This window comes from Aquarana catesbeiana, linkage group LG04 (assembly GCF_042186555.1).
Source record: "Aquarana catesbeiana isolate 2022-GZ linkage group LG04, ASM4218655v1, whole genome shotgun sequence".
NCBI lineage: Eukaryota > Metazoa > Chordata > Amphibia > Anura > Ranidae > Aquarana > Aquarana catesbeiana.
In genome coordinates this window covers 462,967,459-462,988,722 of record NC_133327.1, presented here as the reverse complement: position 1 = coordinate 462,988,722, position 21,264 = coordinate 462,967,459, and the positions used below count along the sequence as shown (strand labels likewise).

The window sequence follows — 21,264 nt, the reverse complement described above, 5'->3', positions numbered from 1 at the left end:
TGAAACTACCGTAATTTTCTTCTCATGTTCTATACAGAATCTTGTTTTGTTATAGTATATATAGATGCAGTTTATGATAGTCTGCAATTTGAATAAAGATACATTATAGGAATATTACAAATATCTGTAGGCTGTTTCATGCTCTAAAAAGTGATGTTCATTTGTTTGTTATGAAGTGCGATTTGTTTTTCATTTATCACAATCAGAAAACATTATCTCGCAGGACTGCCCTAAGCAATTTTTTCCCCCTTTCTTGTTTCTCAACAGAATTTGGCCCTGGCTGTGATGCTCCCGGTCAGCTTGTCTATAGCTGAATAATCCCTTGAGGAGAGAAAGATAACCTGGCCCAATCGATTTCTATTTCTCCCTTTTTTTCTTTTTTTTTTTTTACATGGATATTTAACATTGATCCATTCTATGGTGTGGTAGTACAAACTTTATTATATTCTTCATTAGTTAATTTTTAAATAATTTTGTTCTTTAATTCACATATGATAGCTTCCTATATAGAAAAATGTCCTGTGATGACTTGGATCCATGGTGCTGTGTCACTACGCAGGCGCATTTTGAAACTACGCGCCCCTTTCGGATAATGCAGCAGCTTTTGCTCGGCATCGGCCTTTCAATGACGCCGACTATTTCCACTGCGCATGCACGCATAGTACATTCCACTGCGCATGCGCGCACAGTACACTCACCGAGTACGATGCGCGTGCACCCAGTAGCACACATGTATCATTGCCATAGTAGCATCACTCTTCCCTTGCTGTGACTCACCGCAATATATTTTTTCAGAGCTCCGAGGCTGATAGAAATCAGCTGTCTTCGGAGCTTTGAGGCTGATACAAATCAGCTGTGTTATTGACTGCCACGCAGACGCAGTAGACCTCTTACACCTTTATAAAACCAGACAGACATCAGCACAGTCACAATGCAGACCGTTTGCTGATGTGATGAAGATGTAACTTTGATATCTTTTCTGACTCTAACTATTGGTATGTACCTTGACCAATATATGTCACGATAAGCTTTAAACCTTGGCACTTGATACCTTTTGTATTATCTGGACACATTATAATAGTAGGCATATAATGAAGGAACAATCTATCTCAGAGACATTTTGTGGCTTCATAATTATGACCTATATAAGAGTGTATTACTTTTTCTTTTTTTGTTTGATTTAAATTATAATTTTGATTCTCAGATCAATTGTATTTGTCTATTTTAGATTAAATATATAAATCTATATACAATTGAATGTCTCAATATCTACTTTCAATAATTAGACTAAATAAAATACACTTGCCCATGCCAAATAATCAACTTTCTTTTCTTTGAAGGAAAGTTTATGTATGATACTTTTTAAACTCTCCTTTTTTCTGATCATACAGGTATACCATATGTAAATTTTGAAACTCTTATGGTGGGGCACTATTTAGTGCCATACCACACATCGCGGTCCATATACAATTTACATCAACTAAGTGCTACCTGATTTTGCCCCACCACAGTGGATTACTTCAAAAAAAATTTCTCTCTGGACCAGATCCTTGTCCAATTCCGTCCAGCGAACATTCATCAGCAAATATGTCCAGGTTTTGTATTAGGTCTTTATCCTTAATCGTTTTTTCATTTTCACCCCCCTACCCTCTTTTTTTTGGGGGGGCTTGTTTTATGGACAACTTGTCTTCTTTGCCTCATCGATGCTCCTCTTATCTCCTGTCCCCACATTGTTCAACCCTGATGATTTGTTTTTCTTATAGATGTACACCTGTCTCTACATACAACAAGCTCCTGAAGAAAGGATCAATTCCTGAAACGCGTCTGGCTTTTTTTTTTCTCTCTTCCAAGTGGAAACCAAACTGTGTTTGTACATTGACATTTGTATTCTTTTAGGAGACTATAATTGTTGTTATTTTGTATTCTGATACCCCTTTTTTCTATGTCACTGTTGTTATTAATGAGTCGGTTGCAACAATCTTATGCACTGACTTTTTAATAATTGACCAAACAAATAAAATATATTCAATTTTAAATTTGTTTTTTTTATGATATCCAGTTGCCTTTAAAGTCCCAACCTTCTTATGGGGACCCTCAATATGTAATTTTGCATTAGGGATGTTGGCAACATTTTTATCTACTTTTGGTGAAATATTCAATTTAGAACTTTTTAACCATTAGATTCTACGCATATGTACTAACTCTAGCGTAAGGCGAGAGGTTTGAAGAATAGAATCTCTGATTGCGTCAACTGCAAAGCACAAAGCTGCTGGCAGCTCAGCAAATTCCTGGGCCTGCTGTTCAGGGAACACCATGAGCACCTGTTTCAAGTGGTCTCTCAAGGATTGACATACCCCAATTGCCGCCACTGCAAATTGAGCCACTGAACCTGCCAGGGAGAAAACGTTTAACAGGAATTCCAATTTTTTATCAGTTGGATCCCTAAGCATTTGTGCATTGTCAACAGGACAAGTCAAACTTTTATTCACAGAGGATATAGCAGTGTCAATTGCTGGTATACTCCACATCTTAGTGAGTTTTTCCTCCAAAGGATAAAGTGTTGAAAACAACTTAGGAGGAAAAAAGTGCTTATCTGGGTGAGTCCACTCAGAATACATAAGATTTTCTAGTAATAAATGGACAGGAAAGGCACGCAAGGCTTACGGGGGCTTTAGTGAACCCAAACAGGAAGTGGGCTCTTCAACCGACTCCATTAAGGGCAGCTTAAATGTGGCGCGGACCATTTCAGTAAGAGAATGCACCAGCAACTTCTCAACATGTGAAGCTGAAGAAGATCCTTTCCCACTTGATTCCTCGGAAGAGGAGTCATCAGCCTGTTCAGTCCCCTGAGGGGGATTCATCTTCCCCCTCCCACAGTTCCTCCACTTGGGGATCCTGAGTGGTATCAGGGGACCTAATGCATTTTCTTCCACTCTGTGAAGACGTGATTAAAGCCACTAATCTTTCCTCTAAGCCACTCATAGCTGAGGAGAAAATGTGCTCAGTTATATAGACAGGGGCTGAAGTGTCAGAAGCAATTGCAGCCCCTGATGACTCACTCTGACCAGCCTCCTTAGTATGGAATTGTGTTGCAGAGGGAGGGTCATTAGGAGCCAAGGCCGACCCCTTTGTGTCCTTGGTCTTTGCGGCATTTGAACCACCTCCTCTGGCCATAGTGCCCAGCTCAAACGCAGAGGTACCACCAAAATAATGCACCCACTGCTGAGCAATAGTCCAGCAACTGCTGCTCCTATTAAGCTCAGCCTGATGCTTAAAGTAAATGTGCCTGGGAATGCCTGTGTCACTCACTTACATGCCACCCATCCGCTCTGTGTCCCTCCTAGCTGTATGCACCTGAAAAAAAAGGTGCATTTTATAGCTATGCAGCCTGCGTTGTGGATGCTAAATCGCGCCAACGCCGCTAATCCCCGCACCTTCCTCCGACCACCCATCGCGCCCCCCCCCCCATCTATTTTAAAATAGAGCATTTTCCCGCACGAGCGGGCTCCAATCCTGACCAGACCGCATGGAGGAGGGCTGGGGGAGGAGGGGGAGGAGGAGGAGGAGAGCTTAGTTACATAGTAGGTGAGGTTGAAAAAAGACACAAGTCCAACCTATGTGTGTGATTATATGTCAGTATTACATTGTATATCCCTGTATGTTGCTGTAATTCAGGTGCTTATCTAATAGTGTCTTGAAGCTATCAATGCTCCCCGCTGAGACCACCGCCTGTGGAAGGGACTTCCACATCCTTGCCGCTCTTACAGTAAAGAACCCTCTACGTAGTTTAAGGTTAAATGTCAACAATTCTGTGTTTTTCTGTCAATATGGGGTGCTGTGTGTACATTAATGAGGAAAAAAATGAACTTAAATGATTTTAGCAAATGGCTGCAATATAACAAAGAGTGAAAAATTTAAGGGGGTCTGAATACTTTCCATCCCCACTGTGAATATATATATATATATATATATATATATAATGTAAAATATATACAAAAAAAAAAAAAAAAAATATATTATATATATATATATATATATATATATATATATATATATATATATATATATATATATATATATATATATATACACACATATACATACACACACACATACACATATATATAGTTACATAGTTACAGGGAATAACTGATGGGCGTTTCAGTTCTTTTGCCATCTGAAGCTACAAGTTACTTGCTAGGGGAGAACCTGCCAGCTGCAGCAAGCAAGGATAGCAGATTATTAGCATGCATTAAAAAGGGTATTTACTTAAGAGATAATATAATTCAATCACTGTACAAAACTCTGGTTTGGCCACATCTTGAATATGCCATCCAGTTCTGGTCTGGGTTGTGCTGGAACTGGAGAGAGTTCAGAGAGGGGCAGATAAGGGGACTGGAGGACCTCCGCTATGAAGAACGACTACATACATTAAACTTAAGCCTGGTAGACACAGGCAGATTGTTTTTGGTCAACCCAGTGGGCTGATCGAAAACCTTAGTTAGACCTACCGGTGACAGTATTTCTAAGAGCCTTTCAGGACAGCACCTGGAAAGAGCACAGCTCCACCCATTTTCCCAGGAAACACTGCAACAAGACCTTAAAAGACAGCCTCTTCCACCATGCCTTCAGTTATAAAGTAGCCTCCGACATGCTGGAAAACAGAGCACACGACAGAAAAAACAACCATAACAAAATAATATAAACAAAATGCAGGGCGTGTAGTTGCTGCTGTTCTCAAAGGCTCTTAGAAATACCTTCACCAGTAAGTCTAACTAAGGTTTTCCCCAATCGTTTTTCAGGACAGCACCTGGAGAAGATAATGGAGAACTTACCTAGGGTGGGACCACCGCCTGCAGTACTTTCCTGCTGAAAGATGGTCAGCAGCTGACAGCAGGTCTAATCTATTAGGACATATAAACGTAGAGAAACTAGACCAGATCTGCTCTGGAAATGCACCAGCCCTTTCAGCCACTGATCTTATAGAATGAGTTGCAATTGCAAACGGGAGTTCCTTTCCCATTGTCATGTAGGCTTCTCCAATGGCCAATTTGAGCCACCTTATAAAAGTACTTTTGGAGGCTCTCCTTTTGCGGGATACAGCAAAGAGGATAAACAAAGACTTTGACTTCCTGAAATATTTAGTCACTTCAAGATACTTTTTTACATCCAATGTATGAAAAGCTTTCTCTCTTTGGTTAGCTGGAGTTGCACAAAAGGTGCGCAACACTATTTTTTGAGTGAGATGAAGTAATTGCCACTAAAAAAATAGCTTTCAAAACTAAAAACTTTAACAAAACTTCCTCTAGGGGCACAAACGGACCATTCGTGAGACCCTGTAAAACAAAAGATAAATCCCATCTGGGAAAAACTTTAAGGGATGCGGGCCTGTTCCTATCCATTGCCCTAAAAAATCTGACGATCAGAGGTTGAGATAATGCCAGGGAAACTGATAAGGCTGCCACCCGAGTCTTGAGGGTACTTAAAGTGTAACTTCATTTTTTTATCTTTCCATCTATCAAATCTTCTGCCCTTGTTGTTTTAAGTTTGGATAGTAAAACATTTTGTTTCTGCCAGTAAATACCTTATACACTTCCTGTTTATTCTCTGGTAAAAAGCCTAGGCTTTTGATATCATGCACAGCTCTCTTTCACTCTCGTGAACGTTTGTCAGGATGGGAGGAGGGATAAGTCATAAGAGGGCCAATGAGAGCTGCAGTGAACAGGCAGCTTCAGCTGCCCACAGTTAAAATGGATGCAGCCAGACTTAGAGGAAGGACATTTCTGCAGCATATTTGGCAAGTACAGAATCACAGTATATATAAAATAATATGCAAAGTGGTCGGAGGGAACCTTCAGAATGGCAAAGATGTTATTACAAATTATTTGAGCGGACTGCAGTTACTCTTTAATGCAAAGTCCTTCTCCATTCCCTCATGGAGAAACTCTAAAACCGAGACCACCTTCTTCACTTGAAGCCCTTTGAATGAACACCAGGAATAATAGCATTTCCACACCTTCCAGTATAATGCCCTGGTCACGCTCTTCCTACTTGAAAGGAGGGTGGCTATTAGTTTGTTGGAGTGTCCCTTTGCCCTCAAGAGATCTTCTTCAGAAACCAGGCCGTCAGTTTCAGATGCTCGAGTTCTGGATAATTCAGGGGCCCCTGGACTAACAGATCCCTCCTGTTCGGCAGTCTCCAGGGGGGTTCCATGGACAGGTTTAGGAGAATTGAGAACCAAGGCCTTTTGGGCCAGAAAGGCGTTATTACGAATAAATTTGTGGACTCTTCCTTGAATTTTCTGAGCACCTGTGGAATCAGCTGAAATGTAGGGAAGGCGTAGCACAAAGGGTAATCCTATGGATGAGCTAAAGCGTCCAGTCCCACTGCCTGATCTTGGTAGGGAAAAGAATGCTGGCCTTTTCACATGTTCCTGGCTTGCAAACAGATTGACCTGGGGAACCTGGGGATTGACCAGTAAGGCCCGTAGACGTGGTGTATCTGGATTTTGCAAAAGCATTTGACACAGTTCCCCATAAACGTTTATTGTACAAAATAAGGTGCGTTGGCATGGACCATAGGGTGAGTACATGGATTGAAAACTGGCTACAAGGGCGTGTTCAGAGGGTGGTGATAAATGGGGAGTACTCAGAATGGTCAGGGGTGGGTAGTGGGGTTCCTCAGGGTTCTGTGCTGGGACCAATCCTATTTAATTTGTTCATAAACGATCTGGAGGATGGGATAAACAGTTCAATCTCTGTATTTGCAGACGATACTAAGCTAAGCAGGGCAATAACTTCTCCACAGGATGTGGAAATCTTGCAAAAAGACCTGAACAAATTAATGGGGTGGGCGACTACATGGCAAATGAGGTTCAATGTAGAAAAATGTAAAATAATGCATTTGGGTGGCAAAAATATGAATGCAATCTATACACTGGGGGGAGAACCTCTGGGGGAATCTAGGATGGAAAAGGACCTGGGGGTCCTAGTAGATGATAGGCTCAGCAATGGCATGCAATGCCAAGCTGCTGCTAATAAAGCAAACAGAATATTGGCATGCATTAAAAGGGGATCAACTCCAGAGATAAAACGATAATTCTCCCGCTCTACGAGACTCTGGTCCGGCCGCACCTGGAGTATGCTGTCCAGTTCTGGGCACCAGTCCTCAGGAGGGACGTACTGGAAATGGAGCGAGTACAAAGAAGGGCAACAAAGCTAATAAAGGGTCTGGAAGATCTTAGTTATGAGGAAAGGTTGCGAGCTCTGAACTTATTCTCTCTGGAGAAGAGACGCTTGAGAGGGGATATGATTTCAATTTACAAATACTGTACTGGTGACCCCACAATAGAGATAAAACTTTTTCGCAGAAGAGAGTTTAATAAGACTCGTGGCCACTCATTACAATTAGAAGAAAAGAGGTTTAACCTTAAACTACGTAGAGGGTTCTTTACTGTAAGAGCGGCAAGGATGTGGAATTCCCTTCCACAGGCGGTGGTTTCAGCGGGGAGCATTGATAGCTTCAAGAAACTATTAGATAATCACCTGAATGACCGCAACATACAGGGATATGTAATGAAATACTGACACATAATCACACACATGGTTTGGACTTGATGGACTTGTGTCTTTTTTCAACCTCACCTACTATGTAACTATGTAACTCCCCAGGCTTCTGCGATCGTCCCAAACACATCCTGATTCCAACTCCAATCGGTCTCCAACACGCTCTTTCTGCTCAGGCAGTCTGCCAACTGATTTTGGGAACCCTTTAGGTGGACTGCGGACAGAGAGACAACATTCTGCTCGGCCCAAAACAGGCTCTGCAGCGCCAGCTTCAAACATTTGCTTCTTGTTCCCCCTTGCTTTGATACATACGCTACTGCTGTCGTATTGTTCTAACAGGACCTGAACATGTTGCCTTCTGACCGCCTGCTGGAAGAACAGGAGCCCCAGCTGAATGGCCTTCAATTCCCTCCAATTGGATGACCTTCTAGCCTCTACCTTTCACCAAGACCCTTGTGTCGTCTGGTCCTCGAGGTGGGCCCCTAACCCCACTTGTGTCTGTAGTTAAGTGTTTGGTTTTGGGGAAGGAGTAGGGCAGACCTTTCGATAAATTGGCCAGACAACGCCACTACCACAGCACTTTTTTTCACTTGAGACGATCTTGGACTTCTCCAGACACTCCCGGTAAAATCACTTTCGGAGAATGTCCGCCTGGAGCGGCTGAGTGTGAAGTCTGGCCCATTGAATGATTGGTATGGAAGCCGTGAGTAGCCCCAGTGCTGCCATAGCCCCTTGCATGTAACCGTGAGATTGGATTGAACCTTGCTCAGAGCCAACTGAATCTTCTCCACTTTCTCCTCCAGGAGAAAAATCATCTGCTGTACTGAATCTATTATACATGCCAAAAATCTGACTCTGGTCTGGAATAAGATTAGATTTTTTCAGATTTAGGAGCTAACCCAGCTTTTTCAGATGGGCTTGGGTCTCTTGCAGATTCGATTGTACCTGACCTCTGGATTCTGCGAATAGATGCAGGTAGTCTAGGTTAGGCACAATGGACACCCCTTTAAGCCTTAGAGGTTCCAGCACTTCTGTCATCACTTTGGTAAACACCCTGGGGGAAGATGACAGCCTGAAGGGTAGAGCTCTGAACTGGAGATTCCAAATGGTCTGTCCTAGATTGACAGCCAGTCTGAGAAACTTCTGAGATGACGGGGCTATTGGAACATGCAGCTTTGAACACGCATTCCGGAGATCTATAGATGCCATGAAGCATTCGGTGGATAAGAGCATCTTCACTGAAAACATTGTGTCCATCTGAAAAGGCTTGTATCTAATCGATTTGTTCAACATTTTCAGACTCAAATTCAGAGTTACCCGGAAGGTTTTTTTGATCAAAAAAATGTGTGGAGTAAAACCCCTACCCCTCTTGTTTCCTGGGTACTTGAACTATGACTTCCTGCTATATCAGTTCCTCTAAGAGGGACATCATTGCCAGAGCCTTTTCTTTGTCCCTTGTAAGATTTGTTACAACAAATCTCTTTGAAGGGGTCTCAGAAAATTCCAGGCTGTAACCCTTGAGCGATCACACTCCTGATGAAAAGGCTTGATGTTGTCTATACCTATTGTGGAAGGAAGGATGTGCATCCCCCCCCCCCCACTGGGCGGAGATTGTCATTGGCTTTTATTGGACTGCTCAGGGGGCCTAAAATGAAATGCAGTCCCCCCCCCCCCTTTCTGGAAGGTACATTTTTTTCTTCTGGCCTTGCTCCCCATCTCTTTGAAACTGAGAAAAAGGACGAAAAATTTTCTGAAGCTGTAACTACTTCTTCAAAGGGAAGGCTTTTTTCTTATCTGCCGTCCTGTCCATTGCCGTCTCCAGGTCAGGACTAAAGAGGAAATCCCCTGAAAAGGGTATCTCACATAACTTAATTTTGGATGCAGAGTCCCCTGCACAAGTCTTAAAGCGGACATAAACCCTGGTTTATTTCCCTGCAAAGGTAAAGCATAATGGGCTACTATGCATCGCAAGCCCATTATGTGTCACTTACCTGACACCGAAACCCGCCCCTCTTCCTTCCGGGGCCATGAGCTCCGGCTCTGCGACTGGCCGGAGTCGCTCGCTGGAGCCGCAAGCCCCCTATTAGAATGTGCCCTTCCTAAAGGGTGCATGCGCCGATGACATGGGCGCATGCGCCGTAGTCATTGGCGCTCGGCTTTTTAGTAAATATGTCCTAAGCCGTGGCGGTTTAGGAGATATTTCAAGCACCTACAGGTAAGCCTTAACATAGGCTTACCTATAAGTAAAAGTAGTTGTACAGGGTGTACAACCACTTTAAGCCAGATGGCCCGTTCACCAATGCAGAGGACCTGATTGACATTCTCACTCAGCGGAGAGATCTGCCATATTTCACCTCTTTCAAGGGAGTGGGAAGAGAGTCCAACAGATCCTTCCTAGCGGTCCCCGCTTCCACATGTTCTTTTAGTTGATCAAGTCAGACCTCTGTTTCTAGCAACCACTGTGGATGCCATTGCAGGCTTAAGGCTTGATAAGGTGGAATCCCACACCTTTTTAAAGGAGGGAGTCCGCCCTTTTATCCATCGTATCTCCTTCATGTCTTCAAATGCTAGATCCGTGCATCTAGACACCAGTGAAAGGGCCACATTCAGCCTTGGCTTCTTATTCCACACCAGGGACTTGTCCTCATCAAAGGGGAACCTTCTCCCAAGGGACCTGGGTCTTTCCACTCTTCAACTGCATCTGACAAAACTTTATGGACCGGAAAAAATATTTTTGACTTCCCCCAGGCCTTGAAACATCTTGTCATGGACGGATAGCTGCGCTTTCTCCTCTTCTATTTCAAGGGTAGTGTAGACTTCAAGGAGATCATCCACCTCCTCCAAGGATAGCTTGTACCTGGATGACCTGGCCACCTATTGCTCTCCCTCCTCTTCATCCGAATCCCTGAGGGAGGGAAGGAAGGGTGCCTTCCCTTTCTTCCTCTTAATCACTAGCCTCATCAAGTCTTGAGGTGGATGCTAGAGGGCTGGACGAGGTGCTCTGTCGTGAACCCAACTGGTGTGCAGGCACTTTATCCAAAAGGTACCGAACAGACCCCAAGGTCTCTTTAAATTATTTTCTTTAAGGGAAAGTAACTCCTTGCACTACAGCGAGGACTTTTCTTCAAAATCTGCAATGCAAGTCCTGCACAGAGGTTTGGGCCATAAATCTCTAAGGGGGTTCTTGCAGGAGGGACATTTCCTTTAACTTGAAGGGGTTCTTTTAACATCAACAGTGGATTTAACACAGACTATCACTAGCCTTCTAATTTAACTGGTGCCCCCTCCCCCTGGTCACAACCCTTTGTGTACAGAAAACACTACCAGATAACACACCTTCGCCAGCACAGAGCACTATCGAGGCTGTAGTACTGAATGCCATCACCTCAGTAACTCCAGCAGCAGGCTCTCCCCCCCCCCCCCTAACCACCAGGAGCGGGAAGGACCAAGATACCAAAACAGCCCAAACAAAAGGTATGAGGACATTGCTCCCCTGAGCTGGAAGGGAGAGGAGGCTCCCTGAAACACCTCCCCCAACACCAGGGGGAAGGTGCTGGGATGGTCCATAAAAAACACAAAAGGAGAGAGCACTTCTTACCCCTGGACAGAGTGCAGCCCCCCCCCCCCAATAAAAACCACAGTTCCTGCAGCTCTTCCACCATGGCAGAGTAAACACAAAAACTGAAGGCATGGTGGAAGAGGCTTGTTGCAGTGTTTCCTGGGAAAATGAAAAATAGGTGGAGCTGCGCTCTCTCCAGGTGCTGTCCTGAAAGGCGATTGGTGAAAAAAAAAAACAAAGGAGCTGGTTGAACCAACTATCTGATGTTAATACAGTGATCCTCTTCAACGGACGTTAGGCTGGCTTCTGTCGGCCTGGCTGCTGTACACACTGGCTGAATGTTGGCCGGTTTCTGTTGAACAGACTGATGTTTGGCCCATGTGTATTGGCCTTTATTCTCCCTGGAGAAGAGACGCCTAGGAGGAGAAATTACTGCAATACAAATATTTAAATGGTGATTCTAGCATAGGGGGAAGGAGAAAAACTATTCAGTCTCAGATCGCTTAAGACATGTAGCCACTCAATGAAGTTGGACAAGAAGTGGTTTAACTATAAGCTAAACAGGGGGTTCTTTATTGTTAGAGCAGTAAGAATGTGAAACTCCCTTCCACGATTGGTGCTGTCAGTGGGGAGTATCAATAATTTAAAAAAACACACCTCTTAGATAGGCATCTTAGCAAATGGAATATACAGGGGATATGGGAAATGATATATTTGAGACAAATACTCATACACCCACACCCATATTGGTTGAACTGGCTGGACTGAATGGACACAACCATTCATGATTTCTTGGTTTATTGTGGTGGGCTAATATACTGTCATGTAGATTTGGAAGGTTTTACACCAGGGCTTTTTAAATTGCACCTATTTGACTTGTCGGATATAGGCTTAGATATATTTACCATATATTTAATCTAGTCTTGATGGACATTGTGATCAGATTTTCTGGAATTCGTTCTTTTGGTGTCATACATGCCTTTAGGAATCTTTGGAATTTAAACTGGTTAATTTGCTGCTGTTGAATTGGGATTATCCTTGGCCACCGTGGTTTCTGAAACAAGAGCGCCAAAACATTTTGCAAAAAGTGTTTGGGTAGATTTAGAAGTGTGTCTAAATCTCCATTGCCTCTGAAGCCCGATTTGCATTAGGATTGCGCTCCAGAGGCTGACAGGCAGTGAGGAAGCGATGCAACACCTGCCAAGCGATACATGTCGGGTCAACTTGGCCACGGTCGTGAAATGAAGCATCGAGGCCACGGCTTGTAAACATATTTTTCTGCGGTTGGCGGGCGACAAAAGTGCAACTAAACTGCACATTTCTGCAACCATCCAACCTCAAGTCTATATGAGACCTTTCTGTTATTTCTTTAAAACAAGCAATTCCTCACATAAATAACAGATTCCCAGTTTGCTAAGCTTAGTATTGTGTTCAGAAATTAACTGAAATTATCATATTTAAATACAATACTTTGTAATAAACAAAAAAAATATACCTGAAACATCTTGCAGGGGAGATACTAATGCAGATTCTAAACGTCCTGCTATTTCCTTAAACCTTAAAAGGATAAAAAAAAGGTACCAATTATTTTCAAGAAAAGCACAATGGAGTTACATTAACACTCACCGGCCACTTTATTAGGTACATCTGTTTAAATGATTGGTAACACAAATTGCTAATCAGCAAATTACTTGGCAGCAACTCAATGCATTTAGGCATTTAGATGTGGTGAAGATGACATGCTGACACTTAAATCGAGCATCAGAATGGGGTAGAAAGGGGATTTAAGCGACTTTGAACGTGGCATTGTTGTTGGTGCCAGATGGGCTGGTATGAGTATTTCAAAAACTGCTAATCTGCTGGGATGTTCACACACAACCTTCTCTAGGTTTTACAGAGAATGGTCCGAAAAAGACAAAACATCCAGTGAGCGGCAGTTGTGTGGAGGAAAATGCCTTGTTGATGTCAGAGGAGAATGGGCAGACTGGTTGGAGGTGATAGAAAAGCAACAGTAACTCAAATAACCACTCATTAAAACCAAGGTATGCAGAATACCATCTCTGAACGCACAACACAGAACCTTGAAGCAGATGGGCTACAGCAGCAGAAGACCACACCAGGTGGCACTTCTGTCAGCTAAGCACAGGAAACTGGGGCTACAATTCGTGAAAGCTCACCAATTGGACAATAGAAGATTGGAAAAAAATTGCCTGGTCTGATAAATCTCGATTTCAGCTGCAACATTCAGATGGTAGGGTCAGAATTTGGCGTAAACAACATGAAAGCATGGATTCATCCTGCCTTGTATCAACGGTTTAGGCTGTGGTAGGGGTGTAATGGTGTGGGGGATATTTTCTTGGCACACTTTGGGCCCCTTAGTACTAATTGAATATAATTTAAATGCCACGGCCTACCGAGTATTGTTGCTGACCATGTCCATCCCTCTATGACTACAGTGTACCCATCTTCTGATGGTTACTTCACGCAGGATAATGCACCATGTCACAAAGCTCAAATCATCTCACCACGGGTTTCTTGAACACGACAATGAGTTCGCTGTACTCCAATGGCCAACACATTCACCAGATCTCAATCCCGGAGATCACATTTGGGATGTGGTGTAATGAGAGATTTGCATCATGGATGAGCAGCTGACAAATCTATAGCAACTGCTTGATGCTATCATGTCAATCTGGACCAAAATCTCTGAGGAATGTTTAACACCTTGTTGAATCTATGCCACGAATAATGAAGGTAACAGAGGGTCCAACTCGGTACTAGCAAGGCATACCTAAGAGGCCGGTGAGTGTATATCACTACAAAAAGTCGTCAAAATTCAAAGTGCTCTCTGGGATGTATTTAAATGTCAAGTTCACCTTTCATAAAAAAATAAAATAAAAATGCACATCTTTTTAGATGTAAAAAATGTGCATTTATTATTTTTTTTACAATACATCCTGTAAAGCATTGCACCTGCAATCAGCAGATCGTGGGTGCAATGCCAGGATCCTGCAGACTCTAAGCACACTGTCTGCCTGTACCTCCAATATGGGCAGGCAGTTACTGAATGGCAGGAAGAATCAATGAACTATAAGAGCTCACCAGCACCCTTGCAGTTCATGAAGACATGACGGTACTTGCAGTCTACTCATTCACAGGAAACGTGCGGAGCTCCGCACGGCTGCCTCTGTTTTCAAATTGTGACAGCAGATGCAGGGAGAAAATCCCCCATCCACTGTCACAGAGCGTGGGAGCGCTGGTGGTAGGAGGTGGGTGGACAGGAGCATGTTACATCCTAAATATGGGTTTACCATGTAACATGCTCCGAAAGGTGACCTTGCCCTTTAAAGCTGAACTACAGGCACATTAAAAAACATCATTCAATGCAGTTATATGAGCATTAAAACATGTTAACCACTTGCCGACCGGCTCCTGTACATATATACGTCGGCAGTTTAAAGATGGATATCTCGGTAACGGCAGCAGCTGCTGCCACAGCCGAGGTAACCATCTTTTGAGCCGGCGACCCTGTTTACGATAATGGTAGTCTCTGCGGGAGATTCGACGCAAGATCACCATTATCGGCAGCGGGAGAGGGGCCACCTCCCCTCCTGCTCCCTCCGCCGCTTACCGGAGCTGCTGTCAGCGGTGGAGGCGATCGTGACCCGTCAGAGGCTGGGTATTGAGACGAGTGAGGGGAAGATGGCCCCCACCCGTCTCCATACTATAGCAGGGCGGAAGCAATGTCAAAACGTCACTTCCTACATTAGGGATGGTACCCACCTTTGGAGTTACTGGAACCATACTCTTGGAATACTGATTACATCTGGTTGTCATTGGATGTCAGCTTCTTATACACATCCATCCCACATACCTTTGGACCTGCAGCCCTCCGTCATTTTCTCTTCCAAGACCAGTATATGAATGATAGACAAGCTGCATTCATTTTGGACAGTACCAAATTTTGTCTTGAACATAATTATTTTGCCTTTGATGATCAATTTTATGTACAGGTTCAAGGCACTGCGATGGGCGCTAATTTTGCTCCCCCGTATGCCAATCTGGCAATGGGTCTTTGGGAACATGAGTACGTATGGAATAACAATCCCTACTCTAGGCATCTTGTATACTATGGTAGATACATAGATGATATTATTATCAACTGGAGTGGTTCCCCTCAAAATATACCAGATTTTGTCAACCACTGCAACCACAATCCCCATGGCCTAGGATTTACTTATATTTCCGATGCAGATAAATTGGCGTTCTTAGATTTAGAGTTATATCATGTTGGTGACACTATACACGTCAGAAACTACTCTAAACCCACTGCGGGCATTTCCCTATTACATTACAAAAGTTGCCACCACCACAAGTGGAAGAATAATATTCCAAGAGGTAAATTCTGTCGCCTTAAACGTAACTGTACCAATCACCTAGATTTCATCAAGGAGAGTAGTGTGCTCGGTGCCAAATTGAGAGATAAGGGATATCCTGAATCACTCATTCAAGATGCATATATGCATTATTTATCAGATACTCCCTTACGGAGCAAAGAAGAAGTTACTGACCAGCCAGTTCGATTCACCACCAGATTTCATCATGACCATAAAAAAATGGAAGGCATCCTTAAAAAGCATTGGCCAATACTTTTAGAGGACCCTCACTTAAAAACTCTTCTACCCAAATTTCCCATAGTTACTTATAGAAGAGCATCCAATGTCAAAAATAAAATTGCTCCTAGTAAGTTGAAACCTTTATCCATACAGTCCAGTCCACGTTTATGCTTACTTCCACTATATGGCATGTTTCAGTGTAGAAAAGCTTTATGAAAAACTTGCGACTATGTAGAACATGGCCAGAAACATTTTTCTACCAAGGGCAAGACCTATGACATCAATGAGTTTTACAATTGCTCATCTGATTTCGTAGTTTATTGCCTCTTTTGTCCTTGTAACTTACTATATGTAGGTCGTACCATTCCAGTTATAGTTTTGAAAATACTATATACACAAAGTTATTTTTATTTAGTAATCCCATAGACACAAAAATATACTATTTCCATTAGATCTTCATTTGTTTTTATTCCTAGAGTCCATTCACATTTGTTGTATACATTCATTTATTGCTGGAGTCCCTCTATTCAGGTTGTGTTGTTGTACACAACTTCCACTAGATGGCTCCAATCGTGAGCACGTGATAAAGGAGCCTTTATCCTCTATGCTTGAGGAAGGCGCGCACCTGTAATACAAAGTGCGCATGCGCCGAAACGTCGTCGCATCGCCAGTGACGTCACCGCGCCAGAGGCGCAGAGGGATTTTTACATTCCTTATAATAGGAATAAAAGTGACCCAAATTTTTTTTTTTTTTTTAAAACAGTGAAAAAATAAATAAAATCAAGTAAGATAAATAAGAAGCGAACGCATACGTGAGTAGCGTGAACATATGAAAACAGTGGTCAAACCACACATGTGAGGTATCGCCGCAATCGTTAGAGCGAGAGCAATAAATCTAGCCCTAGACCTCCTCTAACTCAAAACACGCAACCTGTAGAATTTTTTAAACGTCGCCTATGGAGATTTTTTAAAAGGTAAAAGTTTGACGCCATTCCACGAGCGGGCGCAATTTTGAAGTGTGACATGTTGGGTATCAATTTACTCGGCGTAACATTATTTCACAATATAAAAAAAATTGAGCTAACTTTACTGCTGTCTTATTTTTTTATTCAAAGAAAGTGAATTTTTTCCAAAAAAAGTGCGCTTGTAAGACCGCTGCGCAAATACAGTGTGACAAAAAGTATTGCAATGGCCACCATTTTATTCACTAGGGTGTTAGAAAAAAAATGTATATTGTTTGGGGGTTCTAAGTAATTTTCTAGCAAAAAAACTTGTTTTTAACTTGTAAACAGAGTCTGAAAAAGAGGCCTGGTCTTTAAGTGGTTAAATGTATTTTAAATGCAATTTAGCATAAGGGCCCAAAGTTGACTTGTAATGTCCTGTAATCACCAGCATTTCCTAAAGGGTTAAAATGAACTTTAGTTGAAAAAAATGCTCTCTGAAAGGCTTTTTTTTTTGCAGAAGAGATTTTTTTTTGCATGTATAAAATCAAAGCAGTGCCGCACTCCCATTCAGCCAACCTAGTGTAGGCTTAAAACCGGAGTTAGACTTACTGGTAACTCTTCCATGACAGCCTCTGAGACCTAGAGCTCCTCCCTTTGGGACAGGAAACCTGTAAGTAACTCTGGTTTTCTCAAATCGTCTTCCAGGACAGCCTCTGAGATGCACAAGAACTTACCCCTTAGGGCAGGACCACTGCCTGGAGAACCTTACGTCCATACGCCTGATCTATGCTTGTAAGCAGATCCAGGCGACGGGTGCTTCGCACAGCTAGAGTAGCTGGACCATTCAGCAGCTTTGCAAATCTGTTCTGGTGAGGCACCAGCTCTCTGCCCATGATGCCGACAAGACTCTGGTTGAGTGTGCAACGATGAATGGAGGTGTAGTTACTTGCTGGCTAGAACATTCAGCAATAGCTAATCTAAACAACCTAGCTTTGGTGGATCCTGACCCCTGCGTGCACCCAAAAAAACTATAAACAAAGAATCCGACCTTCTAAATTCTTTAGAACTCTTACTATACAACAAAAGACTTGTACTAATGTCTAACCGACTGAACATTTCCTCTTCCTTGTTAGCAGGAGCGGAATAAAAGGTGGGCAAGAGGATATCCTGGGATCTATGAAAGCCTGAGGATACCTTCAGGAGAAACGCGGGATCTTTTTTGAGAATTATCCTATCCTCACATATAGACAAGAATAGCTCCCTACTACAAAGAGCCTGCAAATCACTGACCCTTGGGGCCGATGTGTGCCACCAAGAAAACAGTTTTTAGGGTTAGCCATTTTATGGACGATTCCTCCATAGGCTCAAAAGGGTATGACAAGAACGCTTTAAAGGACCAAAGAAAGATCCTAGGCTGGACAGTACTTAATTGCCGCTGGCTTAGATCTGGACAAAGCCTTAAAGAAATCCGACAATCCCTTGCTGCAGAGAGGTCTGGAGGAAAATGCTAAGGGTCGAGGCTTGCACCTTTAGGTTGCTAACAGAGCCCCTGGTCTGCCCTGTCCTGAAAAAACTCCAAGGATTGCCAGGATATCTGGGACTCTACGGCTTTGGTCTGACATCCAAGAGTTGAACTTTTTCCATACTTTGCAGTAGATGGCCCTGGTAATGGGTTTGCGACAGCTAACTAAGATTTTCATCACCCCTTCTAAAAAACCATGAGTTTTTAGGAGCTGTTCCTCAGAAGCCAGGCGGACAGCTTCAACGTTGTCACCAGGGGGTGAAGAACTGGTCCCCTCTCTGGGAGAAGGATCAGGGGCACTGCAGCCAGGCTTTGAAGCATAGAGAACCATGGCCTTTTTGGCCAGAAAGGGGCCACCAAGATTAGGCTTTTTTTTTCTAGGAGAAATCTCCGAAATACTTGCGGAATTAGCCTCAATGGGGGAAAATCACATGAAAGGGCTGAACATCCAAGGATTAGCCAAGGCATCTATCCCTAATGCCTGATCCTTTGGATCTAGGGAGAAAAACCTTTTCAGCTTTGCTGTTCCTCTTGGAATGCAAAAAAGATCTATTTTCAGTATCCCCCACTTTTGAATGACTGCAAATAACTCTTGACTGAGAGACCATTCGTCGTGACTTAATCCGCAAGCGAATTTTAAAAACCCTGCCAGGTGAATGGCTGAGATTGAAGCTAACTTCTGCTCGGCCCAAGAAAAAATGTTGCCCGCATTTGCTTGCAATGGATGACTTCTCGTACCACCCTGTTTGTTAATGTATGCAACTGTGTGAACCTTGGAGGTGACAATCCTCCAGATCCACCTGGAAAGCATTCACCGCCGGCTGGACTGCTAATAACTCCCTCTGGTTCGAAGACATCTGAGCTTCTCTTGGGGACCAGGTCCCCTGGGCTACCCTGCTGCCCAGATGTGCACCCTAACTGAAATGACTGGCATTGTTGGTTAGGATCACTGTCTGCGGAGTGGCCCACTATAAGCCTCTGGTGGTGGCGGGCTCAGCACAACCTGTGCACAGTGACCTCTTGATCTTTGAAGGAAGCATTAGAATATCCAAGGTGTGTCTGCTTCCGTTCCAATTTTGCATCTGAAATAACAGCAGGGGACACTGGTGAAATCTTGCCCACAATACTGCGGGAAAGCAGGATGTTATAAGGCTTACTACCTGCGAAATTTCCCTTGTTGAGACCGATTGATTGCCCTGAAGTTTTGCCGTCAATCTGTCCATTTTCTGAAATGTTTCCATTGGAAGTAAGATATTTCCATCCACCGAGGAGATCTCGGTAGGTATGAAACTCTCCGGGTTGGAGTCAGGCAAGACTTGTCCCTGTTGATCAACCAATCTAAAGACTGGAAAAAGTCTTGAACTAGTTTTTGGTCTGTGGTCAGTTCCTGATAGGATTTGGCTATCAAGAACAAATCATCAAGTAAGGAACAATCATGATCGCTTTCAACCGCAAGGGACCCATGCCCCAGTGAGAACCTTTGTAAAAATCCTCGGAGCCAAGGCTAGGCCAAACGGAAGGGCCGGACATTGAAAATGGCGGATCTCTGAGCCCATCTTGACGGCTAATCTGAGATACTTTTAAAAGGCCGGGTTAATAGGAACATAGTGATATGCGTCTCGCAGATCCAGTGTGGCCATGAAACAATTTGATAAAGGATGTTCTTTACAGAGAAGATGGATTTCATCCTGAAGTGTTTGTATCACAGAGATTGATTCAGGAAGCGAAGATTCATAAATTAGGTGAAATTTGCCCAATGGCTTTTTTACCACAGGGACATGGGAATAAAATCCCTGTCCCCGCCCCAACTGGGGAATTTGGGTGAGGACCCTCTGATCCACAAGGTCCCCAAATAGGAGACCAAGTGCTTCTGTCTTTTCCCGGTCTTGGGGGTGGCTTGTCACCATTAACTTTGTTGGAGGAACTGACCCGAACTCCAACCTGTGACCATTTTGGATTAAATCCAGAATATACTGCTTGGAGGAGATTGCCGTCCATTGTGGGAGGAAGTTCCCAAATCTTCCTCCCACTGGGAGACAGGAATCATTAAAGTTTGGCGGATTTTTGAGGAAGATTAAATATTCTATATATACCCATCCAATGTTTTTCGGGCGGCTAGCTCTGTCTTGTTGAGTTTGCTGCCCTTGGCCACAAAAGGATCTCCGGCTATTGGTCCTCCTTTTCAACTCCGGGAAGACTTTCTTTTTGTCCGCTGTGCGTTCCAAAGCCTCCTCTAGGCCTGAACCAAAAAGACGATTAAAAAACCGACTAGTTGATTCACTTAGTCCCCCAGTAACACTGAGATCCTTTTACTGTGTGTGGGGGAATAAGGGCCGGAGAGCGGCGGTGGCGGAGGAGATCCAGGGAGAGAGAGGAGTGTGACATCCAGCAGAGATCTGGAGAGAGAGGATATTATTCATGTGGAGGAGCCCAGCCTGCCGCGCACACACACCGGGATTGAATATCCTGAAAAATGTCAATATTGCCATTGCGAATGGACATAACCAATACGTTTCTGGAAATACTTTGGTGTATTAATTTCTAGCCTGAACTGCTGGAGTGAGCAAATTAGCACAGCATCAAATAAATGTTATCGTAACTTTTCCTGTAGCTTGAAACTTTTCCTTAAAGTTAAACTTAACCTGTCCTTTGCAGATGCAATATCAACCAACAAATATATCAAGCTCCATCATCAATCTCTATGCCCGAAGCCACCACCAGACCCAATAAAAGGAAAAAAAAAAGTTACACCCGCGACGAAGGCTAACTGCTAACCGTTAACTGGTAACTGGCTAACTGTTTTTGTTAACACAACGCGCTAACATCAGCTTTATCCTGCAAGTGCAATCTTTCTTGATCTTAATAAATCACTTTAGTACATACTGCACTATGGGCGCAATTCATTTTTATGTCTCTGAGTGATAAGGACCCAGCTGACCGGGACATCTGTATAGGTTTTTGGGAGACCCACTTCCCTGAGCTTGGCGAGACCGCCATTGCGGTCATTCCTGTGGGTAAGGAGACTACATACTCACTCTGGGTGCATAACCTGTTTGGA

At 43.4% G+C, this 21,264-nt stretch overlaps 1 protein-coding gene across 3 annotated transcripts in view; it reads right to left on the bottom strand.

The window, feature by feature from the left end:
• COG2 (component of oligomeric golgi complex 2) overlaps positions 1-21,264 on the bottom strand; it is a 456,761-nt gene that overhangs the window by 176,245 nt on the left and 259,252 nt on the right. For all 3 annotated transcript variants that reach the window (XM_073627553.1, XM_073627554.1, XM_073627555.1), the window contains one exon: positions 12,620-12,681. In XM_073627553.1, coding sequence (XP_073483654.1) covers positions 12,620-12,681 — 62 coding nt within the window. The remainder of the gene's footprint in view (positions 1-12,619; positions 12,682-21,264) is intronic.